The sequence below is a fragment of the Callithrix jacchus genome, chromosome 3 (assembly GCF_049354715.1).
Source record: "Callithrix jacchus isolate 240 chromosome 3, calJac240_pri, whole genome shotgun sequence".
Classification (NCBI taxonomy): Eukaryota; Metazoa; Chordata; class Mammalia; order Primates; family Cebidae; genus Callithrix; species Callithrix jacchus.
The window spans coordinates 129,083,659-129,104,743 of record NC_133504.1 but is presented as its reverse complement, the minus strand read 5'-3'; the positions used below and the strand labels follow the sequence as shown (position 1 = coordinate 129,104,743).

At 36.3% G+C, this 21,085-nt stretch overlaps 1 protein-coding gene across 4 annotated transcripts in view; it reads right to left on the bottom strand.

Moving 5' to 3' along the window:
* The window catches only part of YTHDC1 (YTH N6-methyladenosine RNA binding protein C1), a 36,131-nt gene extending 15,423 nt beyond the window's left edge, over positions 1-20,708 (bottom strand). For 2 of the 4 annotated variants that reach the window (XM_035293624.3, XM_003732494.5), the window contains exons 1-9: positions 20,339-20,708; positions 9,757-9,858; positions 9,065-9,393; positions 8,516-8,942; positions 4,222-4,311; positions 3,701-3,754; positions 3,004-3,098; positions 1,133-1,241; positions 933-1,050 (exon numbers count right to left, since the gene is read on the bottom strand). In XM_035293624.3, the coding sequence (XP_035149515.1) occupies positions 933-1,050; positions 1,133-1,241; positions 3,004-3,098; positions 3,701-3,754; positions 4,222-4,311; positions 8,516-8,942; positions 9,065-9,393; positions 9,757-9,858; positions 20,339-20,366 (1,352 nt within the window). In that variant the 5' untranslated portion in view covers positions 20,367-20,708. The remainder of the gene's footprint in view (positions 1-932; positions 1,051-1,132; positions 1,242-3,003; positions 3,099-3,700; positions 3,755-4,221; positions 4,312-8,515; positions 8,943-9,064; positions 9,394-9,756; positions 9,859-20,338) is intronic. The other 2 variants (XM_035293625.3, XM_035293626.3) reach the window with 1 other exon arrangement.
* Positions 20,709-21,085: the final 377 nt, after the last annotated feature.

The following is a 21,085-nucleotide window of genomic DNA, read 5'->3' as shown; positions in this document are numbered from 1 at the left end:
TTATGCAGTAAGTGACTGTAGGGCATTTCTACTTTATCACTGCCCCTATCTTCACAGCTCCTCCTCATTAACCTACAATGAAAGTTTAGACTGACTCACATTCATTCATTCTTACCCATCTTTGCCCTTTGATCTTCTCTTTTACTACCATCTGCTTCATAAAAAAAGGTGGCTCCTCATCCTACTCCAACATATATACTCCTACCCCCCCATTGGTTTGTTTCCATGCTCTTCCTTGACTTAGTCTGCTTTCCTGCATATGCACAGCACTTTTTTTTCTTAACCAATTCCTTTGTGCTCTTCAAGATCCAATACCCATAAATAACTTAAAACTCAAAGTAACATCTCCTTTCAGACACTTTTTAACAAAAATTAATTTTATAGGTAATAGATTTGTGTATGCCATGTAAAGATCACTTAAATAATGAGCTTCTTGTGTAAAATAATTCAGTAAGCAGTAAGGACCTAAAAATGTGCTAACTCTGTTCAAAATAAGCCTGATTATTTTTCTAATAAATAGTTAAATCATAACTCAGTTTTAAAAGATCACAATAGCAACTAAAACATCATTTGCTAACCTCCTTAAAAAATACAAATTGTCCACAACTAAATTAGTTACCTCTGAAATTGTTAGTCAAGTCAGAGTACTTATTTCCCATTCCACAATAGCTGACATTTTAAATCACTAAAATTATATAGATATGCCAGACATTTCAAGCAACTGTCCGGTTCATTTACTGCTATATTACTAATACAGAAAACAAATACAACTTTAGACTTAATATACCTTTGTTGTTTGTGTCCTACATTAGATGATAAAGGTAGTAAACAAGGTAAGGTAAGCATATGATGACAGTTTTACTTTAACACATTATTCTAAACTGGTAGCATATTCAAAACTTCAGTTATCTATACTAAAGTGTCTAATTTACCTGCAAATCCAGTCAATTTTAAAGACACCTCCCAGCATTTTAGCACTCATTCCTGCTGGAAGCACCCAGTGTATAGGAGATCCTCCGTGATGTGATTCTGAAGAAAGTCTTGCAAACCCTAAGAGAATCATATCATAATATAATATGTAGATGCTAATATAATTAATGTGTTTACACGTCCAAATTATTTTTATTCTTACCTTGAAATTTTCCACTCTCTCTGACAGAAAATATTAAGATAACACTCCTTGCAGATCTAAATGCAACATTTAATTTCTTCTCATTTACAGGGAGCGTGGACCATACACCCTATACAAATAACATAGAGACCACAAAGTGCAATTAACTACAACTCTTTTGGGTTTCCAGTTATGTTTGCAAAAAAAAAAGCTACATTTTGGTGTGCTTTCAATTTAAGTAAGCTATAATGAAGAAAGGTTTGATTTATCAGCTGTCAGAATAATGTAGTAATAATTTATAAAAACCTAAGAGAAAAATGGAGACAATCACCAACTTTACAAGATCATTAAAGCTACTAGTAAACACACAGAGGTGAGGTTCAAATCAAAGGGACCAGAATTCTATATAGTAAAACCAATCACCTACAATTATTTTAATAGTACAACCATTTACAGTGGTAAATACATCCTGTTTGAAGATGAATCACAACTTAGAAGTTTGTATTCCTAAAAAACTGTGCCTAATCAACAAATTAAAACTTACTGTATTAGTTAAGTTCATTTTTTAAAGCAGTTTTTAAGTTCAAATATTTATATATCAATAGTTTGACTGAAGAAGCCTATGTTTTACACCTAGAGCTGGAAGATATTTGTTAATTTCTAAGGCATTTTAACCAATTCTTCATTCTTAACAGATAAAAAGAAACAGAATAATAAGGTAAGACAGATGCTATCATTCAGCTCACACCAATCTGCTCATACAAACGACATTGCACACTAAGTGCTTACAGTTGTTCCTCAATCTCTGTAGGGGACTGGTTCCAGGACCCATGCAGACCAAAATTTGAGGATGCTCAAGTCCCTTATATAAAACGGCATAGTATTTGCATATAACCTATGCATATACTCCCATATACTTTAAATCACCTCTAGAATACATACATCTAATATAATGTAAATGCTATGTGAATAGTTGTTATACTGTGTTTAAATTTGTATTTTCTGTTGTATTATTTCATATTCCTTTTTCATCTAATGTTTCAATCCAGTTAGTTAAATCCAAAGATGAGGAACCCTGTGGATACTGAGGGCCAAGTGTATTTCTAACTAAATCCACTTCAGTTGGAGAACAGAATAAGGCTATCTGGTATACTGCTTCCTTCTGTTTACAAAGTTTTATGGGTATCCTTAAATTAGAAATGTAGAATATTGACAGAAATATGGTTAGAAAAATGTTTAGCTTTAGTTTTATGTTTCTGAAAATCAGTTGAAGCTGTAAAGTTACTCAACTTAAACCAACAATAGCAAAACATTATGACAGCTAGTGTAACACACAACTGTAATTTTGTAGCCAAACATAAACAGGAAATTAGTATCTTATAACATCCTACAGCAACTATGCATATCTTTTTTACAAAGTCTGGAGGGGCCTTTAAGCTAATTCTTCCTATTTCTTCTAAATCCCAATGATCTTAATTCTAAAAAAATAAAACTCTTCATAAAAGAATAATTTGAAAAACAACCTCAAAGTATAAATCAAGCATCAACATAAAAAAAATCTGGCTACCTACAGATATTTTAGAAGTGTTAGCACAATAAACAAGCCACTTAGTACAGAAAAAGTATCTTTTACAGCAAAAAGTTAAACTGTATAGCCCTCAACATTTAATATTCTGACTCCTAAAATCATCTTAAAAAAAAAAACATGAAGGAAAACTCAAATCACAAGTAGGTTGACTGACTACAAACCAGATCCTAAGTGGCAACTGGAATGTAGATCTTTAAAACTAATGAAAATCATAGTACCTTATGCTACTCGATGTAAAACAAGTCTACTTTCCCATTTAAAAATTTTAGTATTAGGATAGTTTCAACAGAACTGATGCTAATACCTTAGCTTTGGCAAGAGACACATTCTCATGGTTGTTACTCTTTATGAGGAAAAATCTTGCATCTTGAAGCACATATTTGAGTTTACTGGTTTGATCTGAAAAAAAGAAACCCAAATTGATTAACCACAGGCCATTATCACACAAAGGGGTCAAAACTATACTAACTGAAATTAGCCCTCCACAACCCAGCTGAACTTTTAAAGAGCAACAATCACCCATTCAACCTGGAAGGCTAAGCCACAACATGTAATAAAGCAAAGGTAAGAAAAGACAACCAACATATTGCAAGAAGTTAAACCTAACCTAGTGATGTTCCGATATATCAAATCCACATTTAAGTATGAAAACAGTTACCGAGTTTTATAGATTTTCTTAATCAGATTCAAGAGTGGTAACAGACCATTATGCTACATACATACATATTTATACACATCCATCTATAACATACACACACACACATACACACACACCATCCCATTTTGTCCAAAAACTAAAATATTCTGAAATGTTTGGTATTATCCTAAAAGATACATAGTAAGAAGCAGACACAGAGCATTCTATGTAAGATATTATTTTTTCTTCATGTAATATATCGGAACATTACTACATTAAAAGCAGCTATTAATGGAGAACCAATAAGGCAAAATAATGACTAGGCAGGGCATGCAATGAAAACAATTTCAAATTTAAATGATACCTTTTCGGACAGCACGAACGGAAGATGATAATTTCTCATGCTTCTTTTCTGAACCTGTATTTAGCCAAAGTACATTTGTTCAGATTGAGCTTTAATAGAGATAAGACAAAATTTCTACAGTCTTGTCACATAAAATTCTCATTCAAGACAAATTATTCTTCCTGGCGCACCCACACACACAAAAGAACTTCTCAATGTGTACGAGTGTTTTGCTTTTTGGTTGTTTGGATTTTTTAAAAAGTATGTATATTTGAACAGTTTCCCACTCAGAAAACTAGTCACTGAATCATCATCTTCCAAGAAAAAAAAAGTGAAAATTCCACTTAAGCAGTAACAGAACAGGATTAAAATAATAAGAAAAAGCTTAGTTTTCTCTAGAATTATTACACTGAACATGCCAAAAATCAGTACTAATGGACATCAACAAGTTCACACTAAACTACAGCCTCCACACACTTTCTAAAGCAGATTACATTAGAATCAGTCAGATACGATCACAAATACAAGTAAAATGAGAATACCTGCATATGACTCTGATGCAGAGCTTCCACTTCTATCAAAAACAATTGGAGATATGCCTCTAGCTCTCTTCCTTTCCTTCTTTTTCTCATCTAAAAAGAACCAAACAAGAGTTTTTTTTTTTTTTTTTAAATACGATACAGGAACTAAGAGAAGTAATCAAACAAGAATATATCATTACGTGTCTAATTTTTGCACAGCCCTTATATTAGACTGTGCTCCTCTCTTCTGATCCCTCAATTTCCTCAGAAGAATGTTTTATTTCAAAAACACTGTCTAACAAGTAAGGGCATCTTGCTTCTCTCATCAATTTCAGTCAAATAAAAACACATGAAGTAACTGCAAAATCAGGTCCTTAATTGCCATATATAGGTGGACTTGAATAAAGTTTTCCAAGAGAGGGAAAAATCTGCAAAGTAAAAACAATTTCTTTCAAAACTGTGTCCTTTCTATGCACCAGGTAACACTGTCTTAAGTCCTTATTTTTTTTAAACTCCACTACCATTCTTCATTACAATTCCAATTCTGATTCTATCTTAAGAAGTCTGATGAACCCTGGAACCCAGAGCTTTACAACTGGAAAACAATATATATACCATAATTAGTGATTCCCTTGTGGTTGCAATTGCTTGTTTTTGTGTTTTCCATTTCATTCTTCTTAGCCATTTCCTCCCTGAATTACTGCTCTTATTTTCAAATTTAATTTAAAATTTACCCCTACAATTTTAATGGTAGCCTGTGTACTTCTGTAAGAAAACTGAAAATTTTCAGTAAATAGAAAAGGTTTGGATTACCTGTTATTTAAGAAAGCAGTCCTAAGCTTAATCTGGAACTTTATAAACATATAAGTGAGGACTGAAATGGAATTCGGCTCTCCTGTTTATTGCTATCTTAATTATATCATGATAAGCTCCTTTCGCTTTTCAGCTTAGAGAAAAAATGCATATATTTATTTTTACAAAAACAATGGAAAGCTGAAAAAGAATAATCAGTGATAGTGTATAGAATAACCTACTATATAATGACAACTATTTAAAAAGCTTTAAGTACTCTCTCCCTTAATCCTCAGAACAAGTTCACAAGATACTCTCATTACAGATGAAGAAACCTTGGATTAGACAGGTGGCTAGGCAACTAGACTAGGGTCCCATAGTTCCTGAGTGGTAGAACCTAGACTCAAAGGCAGGTCCTCTGGCTTGAGCAAGTAGAAACAATACTTCACAAGTATTTTTGAAACACAACTACAGTTTCAACTGCTTTTGGGAGCTTTTTTCATTATTTCTTTAAAAAGTTCTGACATATTTCTTCTAATTTTTCCTCCATGGATATTTCTTTCAGGAGTCTAAGCATTATGAATGGATCAGACTGAGTGTAATGTATCTCTTATTGCTGTTAAAATAGATTATTTTATGGTCCAAGTACTAAAAAGGGCCTGGCACAGTGACTGGGACCTGTAATCCCAGCACTTTGGGAGGTTGAGGCGGGCGGATCACTTGAGCTCAGAAGTTCAAGAACAGCCTGGGCAACATAGCAAGACCTTGTTTCTATATAAAGACAAAAACAATAATAATAAAAAAATTACTAAAAAGATCTCTGAGATAATGCAGGGAAAATAACAGAAGCAGAAGATCCTACTCAATTGTTTCTATATAATGCTAAATCTAGCATTAGCATGAGAAATCTCCAAGGAATTTTCATTTTTGTATGAGTAACTCCCACTGCTCTTAAGTTTATGGCCACCTCCCCCAACTATTACTCTTAGGTCAAAAGAACAATAAAAATCATCTAATAAATAAAGCTCTATGAATCAGCCTGTCGCTTTTATAAAGTTACCAAAAATTCTGAGAACAAGGTAAAATAAACTGGAGTCTAGAAAACTCATGACACAGAAACTAAACTGTGGTCACTTTTATTTAAAAACTGACATCTCCTAATCAAGGATTTCCAAAACCAACCCATTACTCTTTCATAAACTATTGTATGAAAAATAATTTCCTCCATAGTAAATACAGTACCTAAAGCATGTTCCACATTGCATATATCTCATTTAGAACAAACCTGGTCTATTAACAGTTTTGAGATCAGTATTTATTATAAAACTACAGTTACCATTTAATTTGAAATTTCTCCACAAAGACAAAGTATATTAATCAAGTTATCTTACTATGATCATCATCTAGGAGACTGTTAAAAATGCAGATTTCTGGGCCGGGCGCAGTGGCTCAGCACTTTGGGAGGTGGAGGCGGGTGGCTCATGAGGTCAGGAGTTTGAGATCAGCCTGGCCAACATGGTGAACCCCTATCTCTATTTAAAATACAAAAATTAGCCAGGCATGGTGGCACGTGCCTGTAATCCCAGCTCCTCGGGAGGCTGAGGTAGGAAAATTGCTTGAACCCTGGAGGCAGAAGTTGCAATGAGTGGAGATCGTGCCATCGCACTCCAGCCTGGGTGACAGAGTGAGACTCTGTCTCAAAAACAAATAAATAAACAAAAAAAGCAGATTTCTGATCCTATTCATTTAAATAAGTCCCCTTTGTTTAATGTAAACAATAAAAATATTAAAGTCTAAAAAATAACAGAGATACCAAAAAGAAGATACTGTAACAAAACGTTCCCTACCCATGGGAGTGGTTTCACACATTCTCCACAATAAATGAACTTTCAACACTTATTGCTAATGGGAAGTATTTCTTCTCTATCCATTATCCTAAATTATAAAAAATATATATCCTAGCCAGGTGGCTGTGGCTCATGCCTGTAATTGCAGCACTTTGGGAGGCTGAGGTGGGTGGATCACTCAAGGTCAGAGGTTAGAGACCAGTCTGACCAACATGGTGAAACTCCGTCTCTACTAAAAATATAAAACTAGCCAGACATTGTGGCGTATGCCTGTAATTCCAGCTACTCAGGAGGCTGAGGCAGGAGTATCGCTTGAACTCAGTAAGCAGAGGTTGCAGTGAGTTGAGATCACGCTACTGCACTCCTGCCTGGGTGACAGAGACAGACTGTTAAAAAAAAAAAAAAAGAAAAAAAATACATCCTTTCAGTTTGCAAAAGGCATGATGGAAGCACAGAAGGAAAGATTCCACAAGTTTTTATAACAAATCCAACTACTTATCTATTCAGTTTAACTCTGCCTCCCTTGAAAAGGCTATCTTAACTCCCAAACCTAGAATCCTAGTGAACAAAAGGTTGAAAGCACTTCAGTTGCCAATCACTAGGCAAATAACTGGTCATCTGCTCTCCCTATACTGTAAATAGTATAAATACTATAAAGTATAAATATATAGTATAATGTATATAGTAGAAATATATATATCTGTATATGGTATAGGTAGAGCAGATGGCCAGTTATCGTCTAGTGATTGGCAACTGAAGTACTCTTCTATATTATATACATAACAATGTACTATTATAAATGATAAAGTTCTATAATAATGAAACTGTAAACGAATTTCAAAAGAATAGTAATTTTCTTATGTTTCGCACATTCTGCTTATGTAGCAATCTGGTAGCATCTTTACATAAGACAGCCATGAGATTATAATCATCATACAGTGCTCTGTAAATACCCTGACCTTTCCTTGCTGTACCCTAACCCAAGAAAGGTTGCCCTAAGCCTAGTGCCTCCAACTACCTAACAGTCATACATTTCTGTCTCATAGGAATAAAGAGGCAGAATATGTAGCATTGAAGAAATGACTCAAGACAGCTCTTACCTAATTTTTCCAGAAGAATTTTATTTATAGTCTTCATCTCCATCTTATATCTTACACCCTAGCCCTCTTGTAGACCCTGTCTCAGCCAGTTAACTGACAGACACAGAATTAGAAAAAAAGTCTGTGCTCCCAGGGAAAAAAGAAATAATTTGATTCTCCAGCCATATAATGAAAATCTAGGGGCATTTTACTAAGAAAATATTATAACACCCAGTGAACAGGTTTCATATCAATATACTTCAAGTACATCAGTGTTTAAATAAACTGCTGACTGGTATGAAAATCTAAGAATTTACAACACCAAAATCTGAAATATATTTCCTTATATAGAAACAAAGGGACTTGTGTCCATTTACAACACAACCAATTTGTAGCTAGGAAATGACCTTACTAAATATGCAACTCTTATCCAAGAGTATTCAAATGTATTTATAACATTCAACAGTATATAAACGATCACAAGACAATCCTATTAATATCCCCCATCTCCTCAACAATTTTATAATTTAAACATTTTCAAGACCGAAACCTATCAAGTATTTTTTAAGAGAAACTTTTACATATAAAAAGTAGTACCTGATCCATCTGTGCCTGAACCAGATCTGACGGACCCATCTGTGAAGGAAACAGATTCCGAGCCAGAGTCACTGGCCTCACTTCGAGTGTCATAATCATTTCCCTCCTCTTTCTGGTCTCTCTCATCCTGTTCATATTCTTCTTCTTCCTCTTCCTCCTCCTCCTCTTCTTCCTCCTCTTCCTCTTCCTCTTCCTCCTCTCCATCTTCATCCACCTCTTCATCTTCTTCTGCATCTTCTTCTACCTCTTCATCTTCCTCCACATCTTCTTCCACTCCTTCCTCCTCATTCTCAGTGTTGTTACCTTGTTCATCAGAAGAACCACTGCTGCCAGTCTCATGATCAGAGCCATATTCTTCAGAGTTCACCTCTTCCTTAGAAGACTGGCTGGATCTGCTTGCACGTCTATCCACTTCAAGCCCAATTCTCTGATGTTTAAAGAAAAAGGGAATCAGCAGTCATATAAAAGACAAGGTCAGGGTGAATAAACAGTTCTAAAGCCTCAAAACGAATGGCTTTCTGTTTTATATCTGCAATAACATTTTACTACCTCAGAACCATCTGGCGTAGGGGATTTGGCCCTCCTTTCAGGATCCCTTTTCCGGAGACAGGTTTTTTCAGGTTGATTCTTATAAGGTTCTCTAGAGGCACTACTCGATAGACGAATTTTCCGATCAGCATCTAGACGCTTGTTTCTTTCAGATCTTTGATATTCCTCATTTTTATACTCTGTGACTGACTTTCCTTTTGTACTGACTATTCTTTTGTTATTGCTAACAGATGAGCTCAGTGGCTTAGAAACCAGTTGTCTTGAATGGACAGAAGGCTTTTGTCGCTTGGTATCAGTAGATTCCATTCGATCACTTTTTCTTTTTGATCCTTTAAAATAATGTAAAAAAACACAGAAGTATTTGTAGCATTCCATTTATTTCACCAAAGATGAACAATAATATATATCAGGAAGGGGGAAAAGGCCTTATTTCTTTAAAAGTCTTCTGAAATATTTCTGCTCCAGAAAGAAAACATAGCTTTCAACTACTGGAATAAATCCATGTATTTGAGAAGTTTCATGTATTAGAAAAAAACAGATTACCCCAATTCATATGGATGCCAGTTTGTTATGTGCATTTAGTGTTAACTGCCTTAAGGAACAAGTACAAACAAGCACAGTCGTTTCTTAAGAAATTGAATCTCCTCTATTTATGCTGTTATTTCAACAAAAATAGTAGAACTCTTACATACCCTTTTTTTCATTTTTATCTTGTTCACTCTCTGGATTATACAGTTCATCATCCTGTTCTGGTACTTCAGTCAAAATATCATCTAGAACATTAAGTTCTCCATCTGCAAAAGAAATTAGAAAATAATAGGGAAAATAACTATTATTAAGCATGTATTTTTAAGTACTTACTGTGATACAACAAATGCCTAGGAGCTTTTACTAGGATCAACACATAAGATTAACTTCTATAAAACAATACAGGGTAAAGAACTGGCCAGGCGCAGTGGCGCATGCCTGTAATCCCAGCACTTTGGGAGGCTGAGGCAGGCCAATCACTTGCGGCCAGGAGTTCGAGACCAGCTTGGCCAAAATGGCAAAACCCCATCTCTGCTAAAAATACAAAAATTAGCAGGGCGTGGTGCCACATGCCTGTAACCCCAGCTATTCGGGAGACTAGATATAAGAATCACTTGAACCTGGGAGGTAGAGGTTGCAGTAAGCTAAGATCACACTACTGCACTTAAGCCTGGGCAATAAGAGTGAGATATACTCCCAGGAGTATACAACTCAGAGGGCATGAAAAGATATACTGGAGTATAAGAAGAAGTGTAAAAATGTCTCTACTTTTACCTTATTCTTTAATTTCAAACTTTTGTGATGGTTTTAAAATATGCACAATAAATTAGTATAGAAATACATATGTACAACTTATAAATACACATTTACCAAAAATGTGTACTCTCCATGATTACAAAGGGAAAACAACTTTACAGTGGAGAAGTGTCGCACAGGTCAAATTAACCAGATAATCAAAGTTAACATCATCAGTAATGGGACAAATCAACATGATGGACCTCTTGTTACAATGCTCTTAGAACAGAACAATGCTTTTTAATGTTATATGCAAAATGGAAAAGCTGAACCTATATGAGGAAACATCAGACAAACAAAAATTAAAGGGTATCCAAATATGTCACTGTCATGAAACAAAGAATAAGAAATAAGACTAGAGAGGCATGATAAGTGAACACAGCCTATAATATTAGACATCATAGAAAAAACTGGTGAAATCTGAATAAAGTTTGTAGATCAGAGTATCAATGTTATTTTTTTAATTCTGACTGTACGATGGTTAAGTCAAAGAAAGTCCTTATTTTATAAAATACATATTTAAGTATTTAGGGACAAAGATGTATCACATCTGCAACTTGCAAATGGTTCAGGAAAAAAAGTGTGCACATACACACACACACAACATACAGAATGAGGGATAAATGTGACAAAATGTTAACATTTGCAGAATGTGGTTAGAGAGAAAAAGAAAATTCTTCACACTACACTTGTAGCTGTTATGCTTATCTGAAATTGTCAAAATGAAAGTTAAATGAAAAAATTATCAATGTACTATATAATAAAAAGTTGGCATCCTGCTAGTATGGACTGTAAAAGTATAAAACTTATTCAGAGAAGGCAACTATGACTATATTGACATATTCCATGATCATGAAAGCATAAAACTGTTTTTTCCTCACCTCCACCTTGTCCAAGAATCTTAGAAATACATGCAAATACCACTTTAAATTTTAAAATAATGTACCAACGCTCAAAGTAAACGTTTAAACATTAACTATTCCAGTGTCAAAAAAATCTTTCCAAACTTAAGATGTGGCAAAGGAGAAGTGTAAAGCCATGAAAACTGGTAAGACAGAACAATTTTATTTGTGGCTCCAGAAAAAAAAAGAAACAAAACCCACTTGAATTATAGCAAGGTCTATTAATTAACTTGGGGGCTATAAATAGGTTAGATGAGATTCAAATTTTCCCCAAAGTGAGAAAGAAATCAGTGACTGAAGAGAACAGTTAATACAAACGATAAGAAGAGAACGTTACACAGGAAATGGAAAAGATAACATTTTCCTTTATATTTGGAGACACAGTCTCTAAAGATATCTGAAAATTACTGCGTCTGGAATAGCAAAATTTATTATGTTGAGTGGTACAATGCTGACATGTACCTTAGCATTTTTCTAAAATGAAAACATACTATTTGGGTTTTTAGTTTTGTTTACTTTCAAAACATATTATTTAAAATCAAGATACGTCAAAACAAAAAAGCTTCTCTCATCATCTAGATTCATGTTTTTGCTAAGACAGAACTCCTTCAAGATCTGAATGGTGGCAAACACTATTTCTGGACTCTACATTATAAATAAAAATAAAAAATAGTTTGATAGAGGCAGTCCACATTTTACAGATGTTTAGTAAGTACTGGGTCAAAGCTCTCTAATCAGTAAAAAGTAGATCCAACAGGTCTTCACAGAATAAAATATATTTGTAGAAGGCAAAAAAAAAAAAAAAAAAAAAAAAAAACTTAAGACGATCACAATGAAATAAAATGCTATAGAAATCTTTTCATAAAATCACTAGATCTTAATTCGAAATAGCACCCTCAAACCACAAACATTTACATACTTTAGACATGCTAAATTTAATACAGAATGCAAGAATTTGCAGAATGTTAATTTAAATAAATTAGAGTTTCAAAGACACTTACATCCTGGTTTTCCTAGCAAAAGGGGTCTATTTAAAAAAGTTTTAACAAATTCAAATTCAGACATTGGTTATATTTTTAGAAAACACCTACAATCTTTTTCAAGACAACAAATATTAACCAATGCTTACTTTTTTAAAAACACTTTGTCACTTCAAAACTTTTATCATTTTTACATATCATATGTACAAATCATATAAAATAAGGCATGTTTAATCATTCATTACTTTCCAGATAAAGAAACAGAAGCTCAAATGTTTGAGTTGACCAAATACACTCGTCTAATAACAGGCGGATATTAGTATGAAGTTCCTACTTTACAAATTTAGTTACGTTAGATGGGGAACATTAAAAGCACCTTTATACAAAGTGTAAAGAACACAAATGCAAAATGTTAAAACGCCATACATACTAGAACATATATTTCAAATTAGCGCACCAGAAAGCTCTGTATCTTTAACTTTACAACATTTAAAATTTACTGGAATATTTAAAATCAACTATAACATCTTCATTTATAAACACTTTTATCTGTATTACAGTCTATGACATCAATAAGCTAACTGTATGGTTTTACCGCAAACTGGCAAACTAAAACTTACAGGATAAATGTAGCCCATTGCCTGTTTTGAAAGGCCTGCAAGAATGGTTTTTACATTTTTAAGGTGTTTATTAACAACAACAAGAAAGAAAAAAGCAGACTATGTCAGAAAACATAGTTAGAACCACAAAGCCCATCTGGCCCTTTACAAAGAGTTTTGCCAATCCCTGACATAATATAAAGAACCAAATTTTAAGTTACTTTTCTCCATCATTGAAACTCTTTATATATATACTGGAATATGATATGCAGGGGAAAAAGTCTTGGAGGTTAAGAAATGCAGGTATCAGGAAATTCCCGGTCTTTCTGAGTTCAAGATTCTTCACCTCTGATAAGAGGAACTCAGAATAAAAAGTTCAGTTTTGGGGAAAGGAAAAGGAGGACATTTGAATCTTCTGACGAGTTTTTCAACCTATAAGACCCTCCCTTCCTTATCACTATCAGACTTGAATAAATCCTGCCCGCCCCAACCCTTCTGCTAATGACTAGGTTACATGATACGTATAAATAAAATATGGTCCAGAACACAAAACAAAATCCCTTCTTCAAAACAGGTATGGTATATACATACATGTTTTAATTACTGCTGTATAAAATGATCACCCTAAAACTTGACTTAAAACATCAACATTTTTCATTATGACTCATGGTTCTGGGGCTCAGTCTGGGTCTCTCAGGCAGCTGCAAATGGGGCTAGGGCTGGGGCTGAAATCATTTGAAGGTCTGTTCATTGACAAGTCTGGCTGATGCCTAGGCTGGTAAGATTCAGAGTTGGAGCTTCTCCAGCATTTCTCTCTGTGTGATTACTCTTTACGATGGCAGTCACAGAGTAGGCAGACCTCTTACATAGTAGTTCAGGACTCTAAATGTGTATGTCCTAACAGAGAAAGGACCAGGTAGAAACACAGCAACACTTTTATAGTATTTTATTCATAGAGGCATCACAAAAGTTTACCTTGGTTCAAAGAGAGGGAACACATACTTCAATCACAGTTAACAAAGTATCATATGTAATAATACAGATGTTTCCAAAACTACTACATATAGTTTTAATGGTGAAGACTTTAATTATATATGTGAGCTGCAATTTTAATAATAAAAAAACTGATTTAAACAGGTCAATGTTAAAGCTTATAGTATTAGGTTATAAAGCTAAAGTAAGCTGCTTCCTCTGGCCATATCCTTCACTTGACTTGAAAGAGTACATTTTGTATAGATTTTAACTAATTTTAAAAATGTAGAATGAATTAATTATAAAAGAAACACTTCAGTACTCTCACAAGCTACTGCTGTTAAAGAGTGTAATTATCACTGGCATATCCTTTTAAGATATAAAGTAATATTCACTAGTTCTAGAATGACTCTAACCTACCTGAAATGTTTTTAACCATTTCAAAACAAAAAACCATACTATTACCTATTGTATTAAGCAACCATTTCCTTTGTCCTGAAATTTAAACATTATTGATATTCTATATAGAGATATGTACACTTTCAATTACTTCACAATAGTTTGACCGTAGCATCCCAACCCAAGAATAACAGTAAACAAAGATTACAAATGCCAGGTTAAGAAAAGGTCTGTAAACATACAATCCATGCACTATAAAAATCCTAATTTCTATGACCTATAACACTTCACACTGAAATCATTTTTTAGATGTCTATATAGAGAACTACACAGACTCTTTTTTTTTTTTTCCTGAGACAGTCTTGCTCTTGTCACCCAGGCTGGAGTGCAGTGGCACAATCTGGGATTACTGCAACCTCCCCCTCCCAGGTTCAAGTGATTCTCCTGCCTCAGCCTCCCGAGTAGCTAGGATTACAGTCACCCACCACACCATTCCCGGCTTAAGTACAGACAGGGTTTTGCCATGGTGGCCAGACTGGTCTTCAACTCCTGACCTTCAGGTGGATCCACCCTCCTCGGCCTCCCAAAGTGCTGGGATTACAGGCATGAGCCACCATGCCTGGCCTTAAAAATCACTTTTAAAAATCTCTAAAAAAAAAAATAAATTTTTTTTTTTTTGAGACATAGTCTCACTCTGTTGCCCAGGCTGGATGGAGTACAGTGGCATGATCTCAACTTATTGCAACCTGTGCCTCCCGGGTTCAAGCAATTCTCCCTGCCTCTGACTCCTGAGCAGCTGAACTACAGGCACCTGCCACCATGTCCAGCTAAGTTTTGTATTTTTACTAGAGACAGAGTTTTGTCATGTTGACCAGGCTAGTCTTGAACTTCCTGACCTCAAGTTAAAATCTATACTTTTGTTTCAAAGTTAAAATGTCACAAAAATAATGTGCCCGTGCAACCAATAAGCTTAATGAAAGAATCCTACATTAAACAGTATTTACATTTAGAGCTAAAATTCAAATCCATCCAAACGTTATACACTAGCAGTCTATAGGATAAACTCAGCTCTTGAATGCTATTTTAAAAAATTTTAAGGATTAAATATGAACACCCACTTAAAAAAATACTATTTGATTACTAGAGGTCCAGATTTTCACCTGAAAACAACGAGCTGGAGCAATCCTGACAGTCCTCTGTTAAGACACAGAGAAGGTACAAATGTCAAAGTTTTGCATGAGACAGTCTGGGTTGGTATAAGGTGAATCAGTGTATTGACTATTACTACCTGAGCAAAGAGCATGGTTTCTCTTTTAAAAAAAAAAAAAAAAGACACTATTACCTATTGAATTAAGCAAGTACTTTAACTGCCAGATTCTAGCATGCACACATATCTGCAACCCCACATAACACTGATCTTAAACTTCAAAACAACCGAAGGCTCAGTTCAATACACTAAGGCACAGGGACATCAGACCCTAGTTTAGCATACAGGACCTAATAACTTGCAAAAGAAGAGGAAAGCTAAAGGGGACAATCCTACTCAACTCTAGCAGATTAACTTCCTTGACTGTTGCAAGCACTGTATTGTCAGATCTTCCACATTTTCAAGAGGACTCTGACACCCAGATTTGTATTTGGAATTGCCTGACTTTTAGGTGTTGCCTCAATTAAAAATAAAACAGTTGGCTGCTAGATTCTTTGGTGAAAGTACAATCATCTGTGAATATTTTGCATTAATATTATAATCACAAACTATTAGCAAACTGAGTTTTGAGGTAAAGGTACAGATTCCAGGATAGGAGAAGTAAACAAGGACATAAAAAGAGTAACAGGTCGGGCACTGTGGTTCACATTTGTAATCCCAGCACTTTGGGAGGCCAAGGTGGGCGGATCACTTGAGCTCAAGAGTTTTAAAACAGCCTGGGCCAAATGATGAAACACCACCTCTAAAAAATACAAAAATTAGTGGTGCGCACCTATACCTACAGTCTCAGCTACTGAGAAGGCTGAAGTGGGAGAATCACCTGAGTCTGGGAGGTCGAGGCTGCAGTAAGCCCTTATTACACTACTGCACTTACTCTAGGCAACAGAGTAAGACCCTGTCTCCCCCCACAACCAAAATAAAATAAATCATCATTATTTTTAAAGCCTGTTCAAAAACTGACAAGATGTCAGAAATAACAAAGCTAGCTGTTTGTTGCTTGAGTGGGGATTTTTATTTTAGGTAAACATGGAAACTTAAAATTTACCATAATCTTCATATTCTTCAACATTACGATCGCAAACCTTAACTCCAGGGATATCAGGATAGAAAATTAACCTTTAGCTAGGACAGTCATTTTTTACTGCAGAAGCTTATGGGTCAGAAGACAGTACTATTTATTAATACGTAAGGTTCCAGCATCAGACTAAGATTTAGTATTTAAAGAAAGAAAAGTGAAATATGTATATATATTTTGTTTTCTAACACATGGTACCAAAATACATTATGTTTTATTTTACTTCATTTAATATAATTTTAGTTAGATTTGGCAAAGGAATAAGATTACTAGAACCTTCCCTTCTATTATCTTGCAATGTACGCTGTACATTTAGACCAGTTTCTCAGCTTTTTTTGTCATTCAAAATTGTCATTCCTCTAAATAAAGTTAAAAAACTTAAGATTTCCCATCCAAAATCCCTGTCTTCCAAAAAACATACACTTTAAGTGCAAGGAAAGCATTTTAAATTTTCTACCTTACTTCTATTATAGGTAAAATAAATACATTGGAATATCAATTACATACTCTATGCCTTACAGAGCCCAAACCAGGAAAGGCAACTTTATCCTAAGAAATTACTATAGTGAGGGTCATGGTATGTACACAGTCATCAGGTGCCACATAACTACATTTTGGTCAATGATAAAATGCATATATGAATGACAGTGGTTACATTAAGATTATAATGCCTATCTTTACCATTTTGATGTTTAGAAACACAAATATTTCCCATTGTTACAACTGCCTACAGGTTCAGTACAGTAGCATGCTGTACAGATTTGCTGCCTAGGGACAACAGGCTATACCATATAGCCTAGATATGTAGTAAGTTATACCATTTAAGTTTGTGTAAATAAATACACTATAACACAACGAAACCACCTAACAATGCCCATCTTCATTGTTAAATGGCAGGACTCCGTGTGTGTGCGCGCGCGCACGCATGTATCATGTAACTGTGTATGTATAATGGCTGGGTACAGGGGCTCACACCTGTAATTACAGCACTTTGGGAGGTTAAGGCAGGCAGACTGCTTAAGCCCAGGAGTTTGGAACAATCCTGCGCAACACAGGGAGACCCTGTCTCCAGTGAAAGTAAAAACAATTAGCTGGGCATGTTGGCACACACCTGTAGTTCCAGCTACTAGGGGGGCTGAGATGGGAGGATCACTTGAGCACTGTGAGGTTGAGGCTGCAGTGAGCTGTGACTGCCCAACTGCACTCCAGGCTGGTGACAAGAGACTCTGTCTCAACAACTGCGTGTATACATACAGTAATCCCTCGCTTATCCAAGGCTTTGCTTTTGAGGGTTTCAGTTACCCCCAATCAACCAAGTCAATCACTGTCCAAAAATATAAAAATGGAAAATTGCAGAAACACATCAATTTGTAAGTTTTAAATTGTGCGCTGTCCTAAGTAGTGTGATGAAATTACGTACCATCCCACTCCATCCTGCCTGGGAAGCCAATCGTCCCTCTGGTCAACATTTATCTGCACTGCATATGCTACCTGCCATTAGTCATTTAGTAACTGTCTCGGGTAGATCAACTATGCAGATATGGCAGTGCCAGTGTTCAAAGTAACCCTTACTTTACTCATTAATGGCCCCTTTCAAATCCAGTTTCTTAGGCAAATAATCACCACAGGAATCACAGGGAGCTAGCAATCTGTCCAGTTACATAGGCTTCAGCTTGTAAGTATTGAGTATTATAGAAGCATTATTATTGAATGATTATAGAAATTAATGTCTTTATTACCCAGATCAGGCTCAAAAACCTCGTAACTGAAGAACTCTATCACCAAGGCTTTTGACTGTTCTGTAATAATGGAATCATTTGAGAAGGAACTTAACATTTGTGACAGACTGAGATTTTTATAGGGTTTATCCTTATAATTTCCTATTTCATGTAAGACAATAAAGTACTTCCAGTCCCACTTTTCTTTAAGACAGGAAGAGCCAAGTATTGATTCTAACTCTAACTATAAAGCTAGCTGTATGTTGATCAAGTAAATGATACGACCTGTAGGTTATATAGAACTCTCCCAAAACGAAATAAACAATTTCAGTAGGTATGTGCTAGTTCTTCATGTAGCCCAGAAACAATCTTTGTTCTAAACTGTAAAGGACCTATATAAAAGTTTTTAAATAAAAAATTCTAAATAAAAAAATAAAAAGCAAATGTGAGGCAAAACACCTTATCAAAAGTGGGGAAATGTATCCCATATATTGCCAATAGGTGACATTACTACTTCCCAATTATAGCTGCTATAGAGTTTATGTATTTGTATTGCACTATCATCACTAAATCATTTCCAAAGCAAAACTTTTAAAATCATCTACTTTTCTTCTCCAATGTGCATTACTAGGTCTACCCTATGAATGACTTGTAAATATTTTCATTTTAGACAATGAATTCTTGAGAAGTACTGAATGTTACTCACTTTTGTGTTTGGTTCATTTCTCCTATTAAAACCACTACAGACTCCAGTATCAACAACTCGTAAATTATAAAGACAATCAGATGTTTGCTGAATACTAATCAAGATAATCTATTTTAATAACTGAGCTACCTAATTAAAAGCAGTTTCCTTTACTCACTAACACCATGCAACCCTAAGTTCACATTCCTTCTGGATTTCTTAAAAAAAAAAAAAAAAAAAAAAAGCCAAGGGAGATTTTTTAAACATATTCCCACCCACTCCACTTCCCAAGCTTGTCCCTATCCTAGGGCAGTTCACTGAAGCGTGAAGACTCTCCTGATGTAGAAACCAGAAAAATTAAGAAAAAGGATCACAGGCCTAATGTAACTTGACTCTAAAGCGCACTTAACAAACCCCCACACGAATCTCCCAAATCGATTAGCCACACGGAAGAGATCTGTGCGATACAGAAAAGTGACTGTGGTCATATTTTTAACTATGATCTTCCCAAGACTATTATGTTAATCTTAGGGTTGAAAAAGATCTTAAAGTAGCATTTAATCTAGATCACTCTCCAAACAGATATTGATCCACGACCTACATTAACATCTAGGGCTTGGGAGCTCAGTATATCTCTCCATTTTAGCAACATCAGTTCTCACTACATTTCACTAAAATTTACCCCTCCAACTCTCTATAACTTGAACCCATTTGTTTCTGATTGTAACCTCTGGGAGCTACACACGTTTTTTTAGCATAAACCCAGGATTTCTGTGCCAGCCTAAGTCACATGGTTATCTTTCCAAACTAAGTAGTATCCGTTTTTCCAAGTACGATGTTTTACCAAAATAAGTATTCGAGGAACAAAACGGGTAATTCACTTTGCTTATTTCACAGGAACAGTCAGAAGTTACCTGCAGCTATTTCTCGAGATGTATAATCTGCCAGCGCCACTTTAATCTTAAACATGCTCACTTACCACACTACAAGTGTTGATCGCGGCATTAGGGGTTTTCAAATTTTAGCCTAACAGAAATAGCTGTCCTGAAAATACGCATTACATCCCCATGATCCTACCAGGAAATAAAACTAGGAGCCTGCAACTCAGAAAGGCCCCCTCTCAGCCGCGCCCAGGACAGCTAAACGGAAAGTCAAGCGTGAAATCCGGATGAAAGAAAAACCCTACGCGAGATGAAGTGCTAGGCCATATGGAGACCGAGGACGAAAGGGCAGGCCTGGTCTCCGTCAGTAAGTCCCAGTGTGTCGGTGGGGTCGACCGGCTCCTCGAGAGGCAAGCTAACCTTACCAACCCCACCCCCCACTCCCGCCCCTCCCCTCAACGAAGACCACCGCTCCATCACCCCGCTCCCGAGCCCCAGCCCCGCCTCCGCCCGTCACCTTTCTCCGCACTAACCTTTCTCCTCCCGACTGTCGGCCGCCATTGCTCCCCTCCGGTTTCCGCCGCTGCCGCCGCCGCCGCTTAGACGCGACTCGCGCGGACGCCGCAGCCGCGGCAGCAGAGGCACGGGCCGGTCCGTCGGTCCGTCCGCCCGGCTGCGCGCCTCGCACCTGGCCTCCTAACACTCACCCTTCTCGACTCTTCCCGCTTACTCCCTTTCTCCCTTCCTTCCTTTCACTCCAGCCTCCAGAGGCCTAGGGCCAGCCTTCTCGTTAGGGCTCAGATACGGGCGAGGGTATGGGGGAGGGAAGGGAAACAGATGGCGACGGCGGGCGGCGCTAAAATGGAGCCTGCTTCCTGCGAGAAACAATCCCGCTCCCGAAATGCCCTGCGCTGTTTACGCTTCGTTCCTCTCTGGCAACGTCACAGTGCGGAGAGGGGCGGGGAGGCGGGACGTCCAAGAGAACGTGACATGACGTCAGCACGTCGCCTTGCTGCCCTCAGCTCACTTGTACCTGGAAGGAGTCTTATGCAGAGATTAGGTTTCCCAGGTTGTTTGTGGAGTTTCTGCTATGCTGCCTTTACCCAGATTGGGCAGTTTTCTTACGGGAAACCCCTAGTGGAGGACCTGACAGGCCTTAGCTAGAGTCGCTCTAGAGTACTTCTGATTCAGTTCAGGAAATTGGCATCTTATTTAGAAACAGTCTGGGCGAATTTACCCGTGGTATTTTCTTAGTTGGGGTCCCAACTTTGGGTTACCCA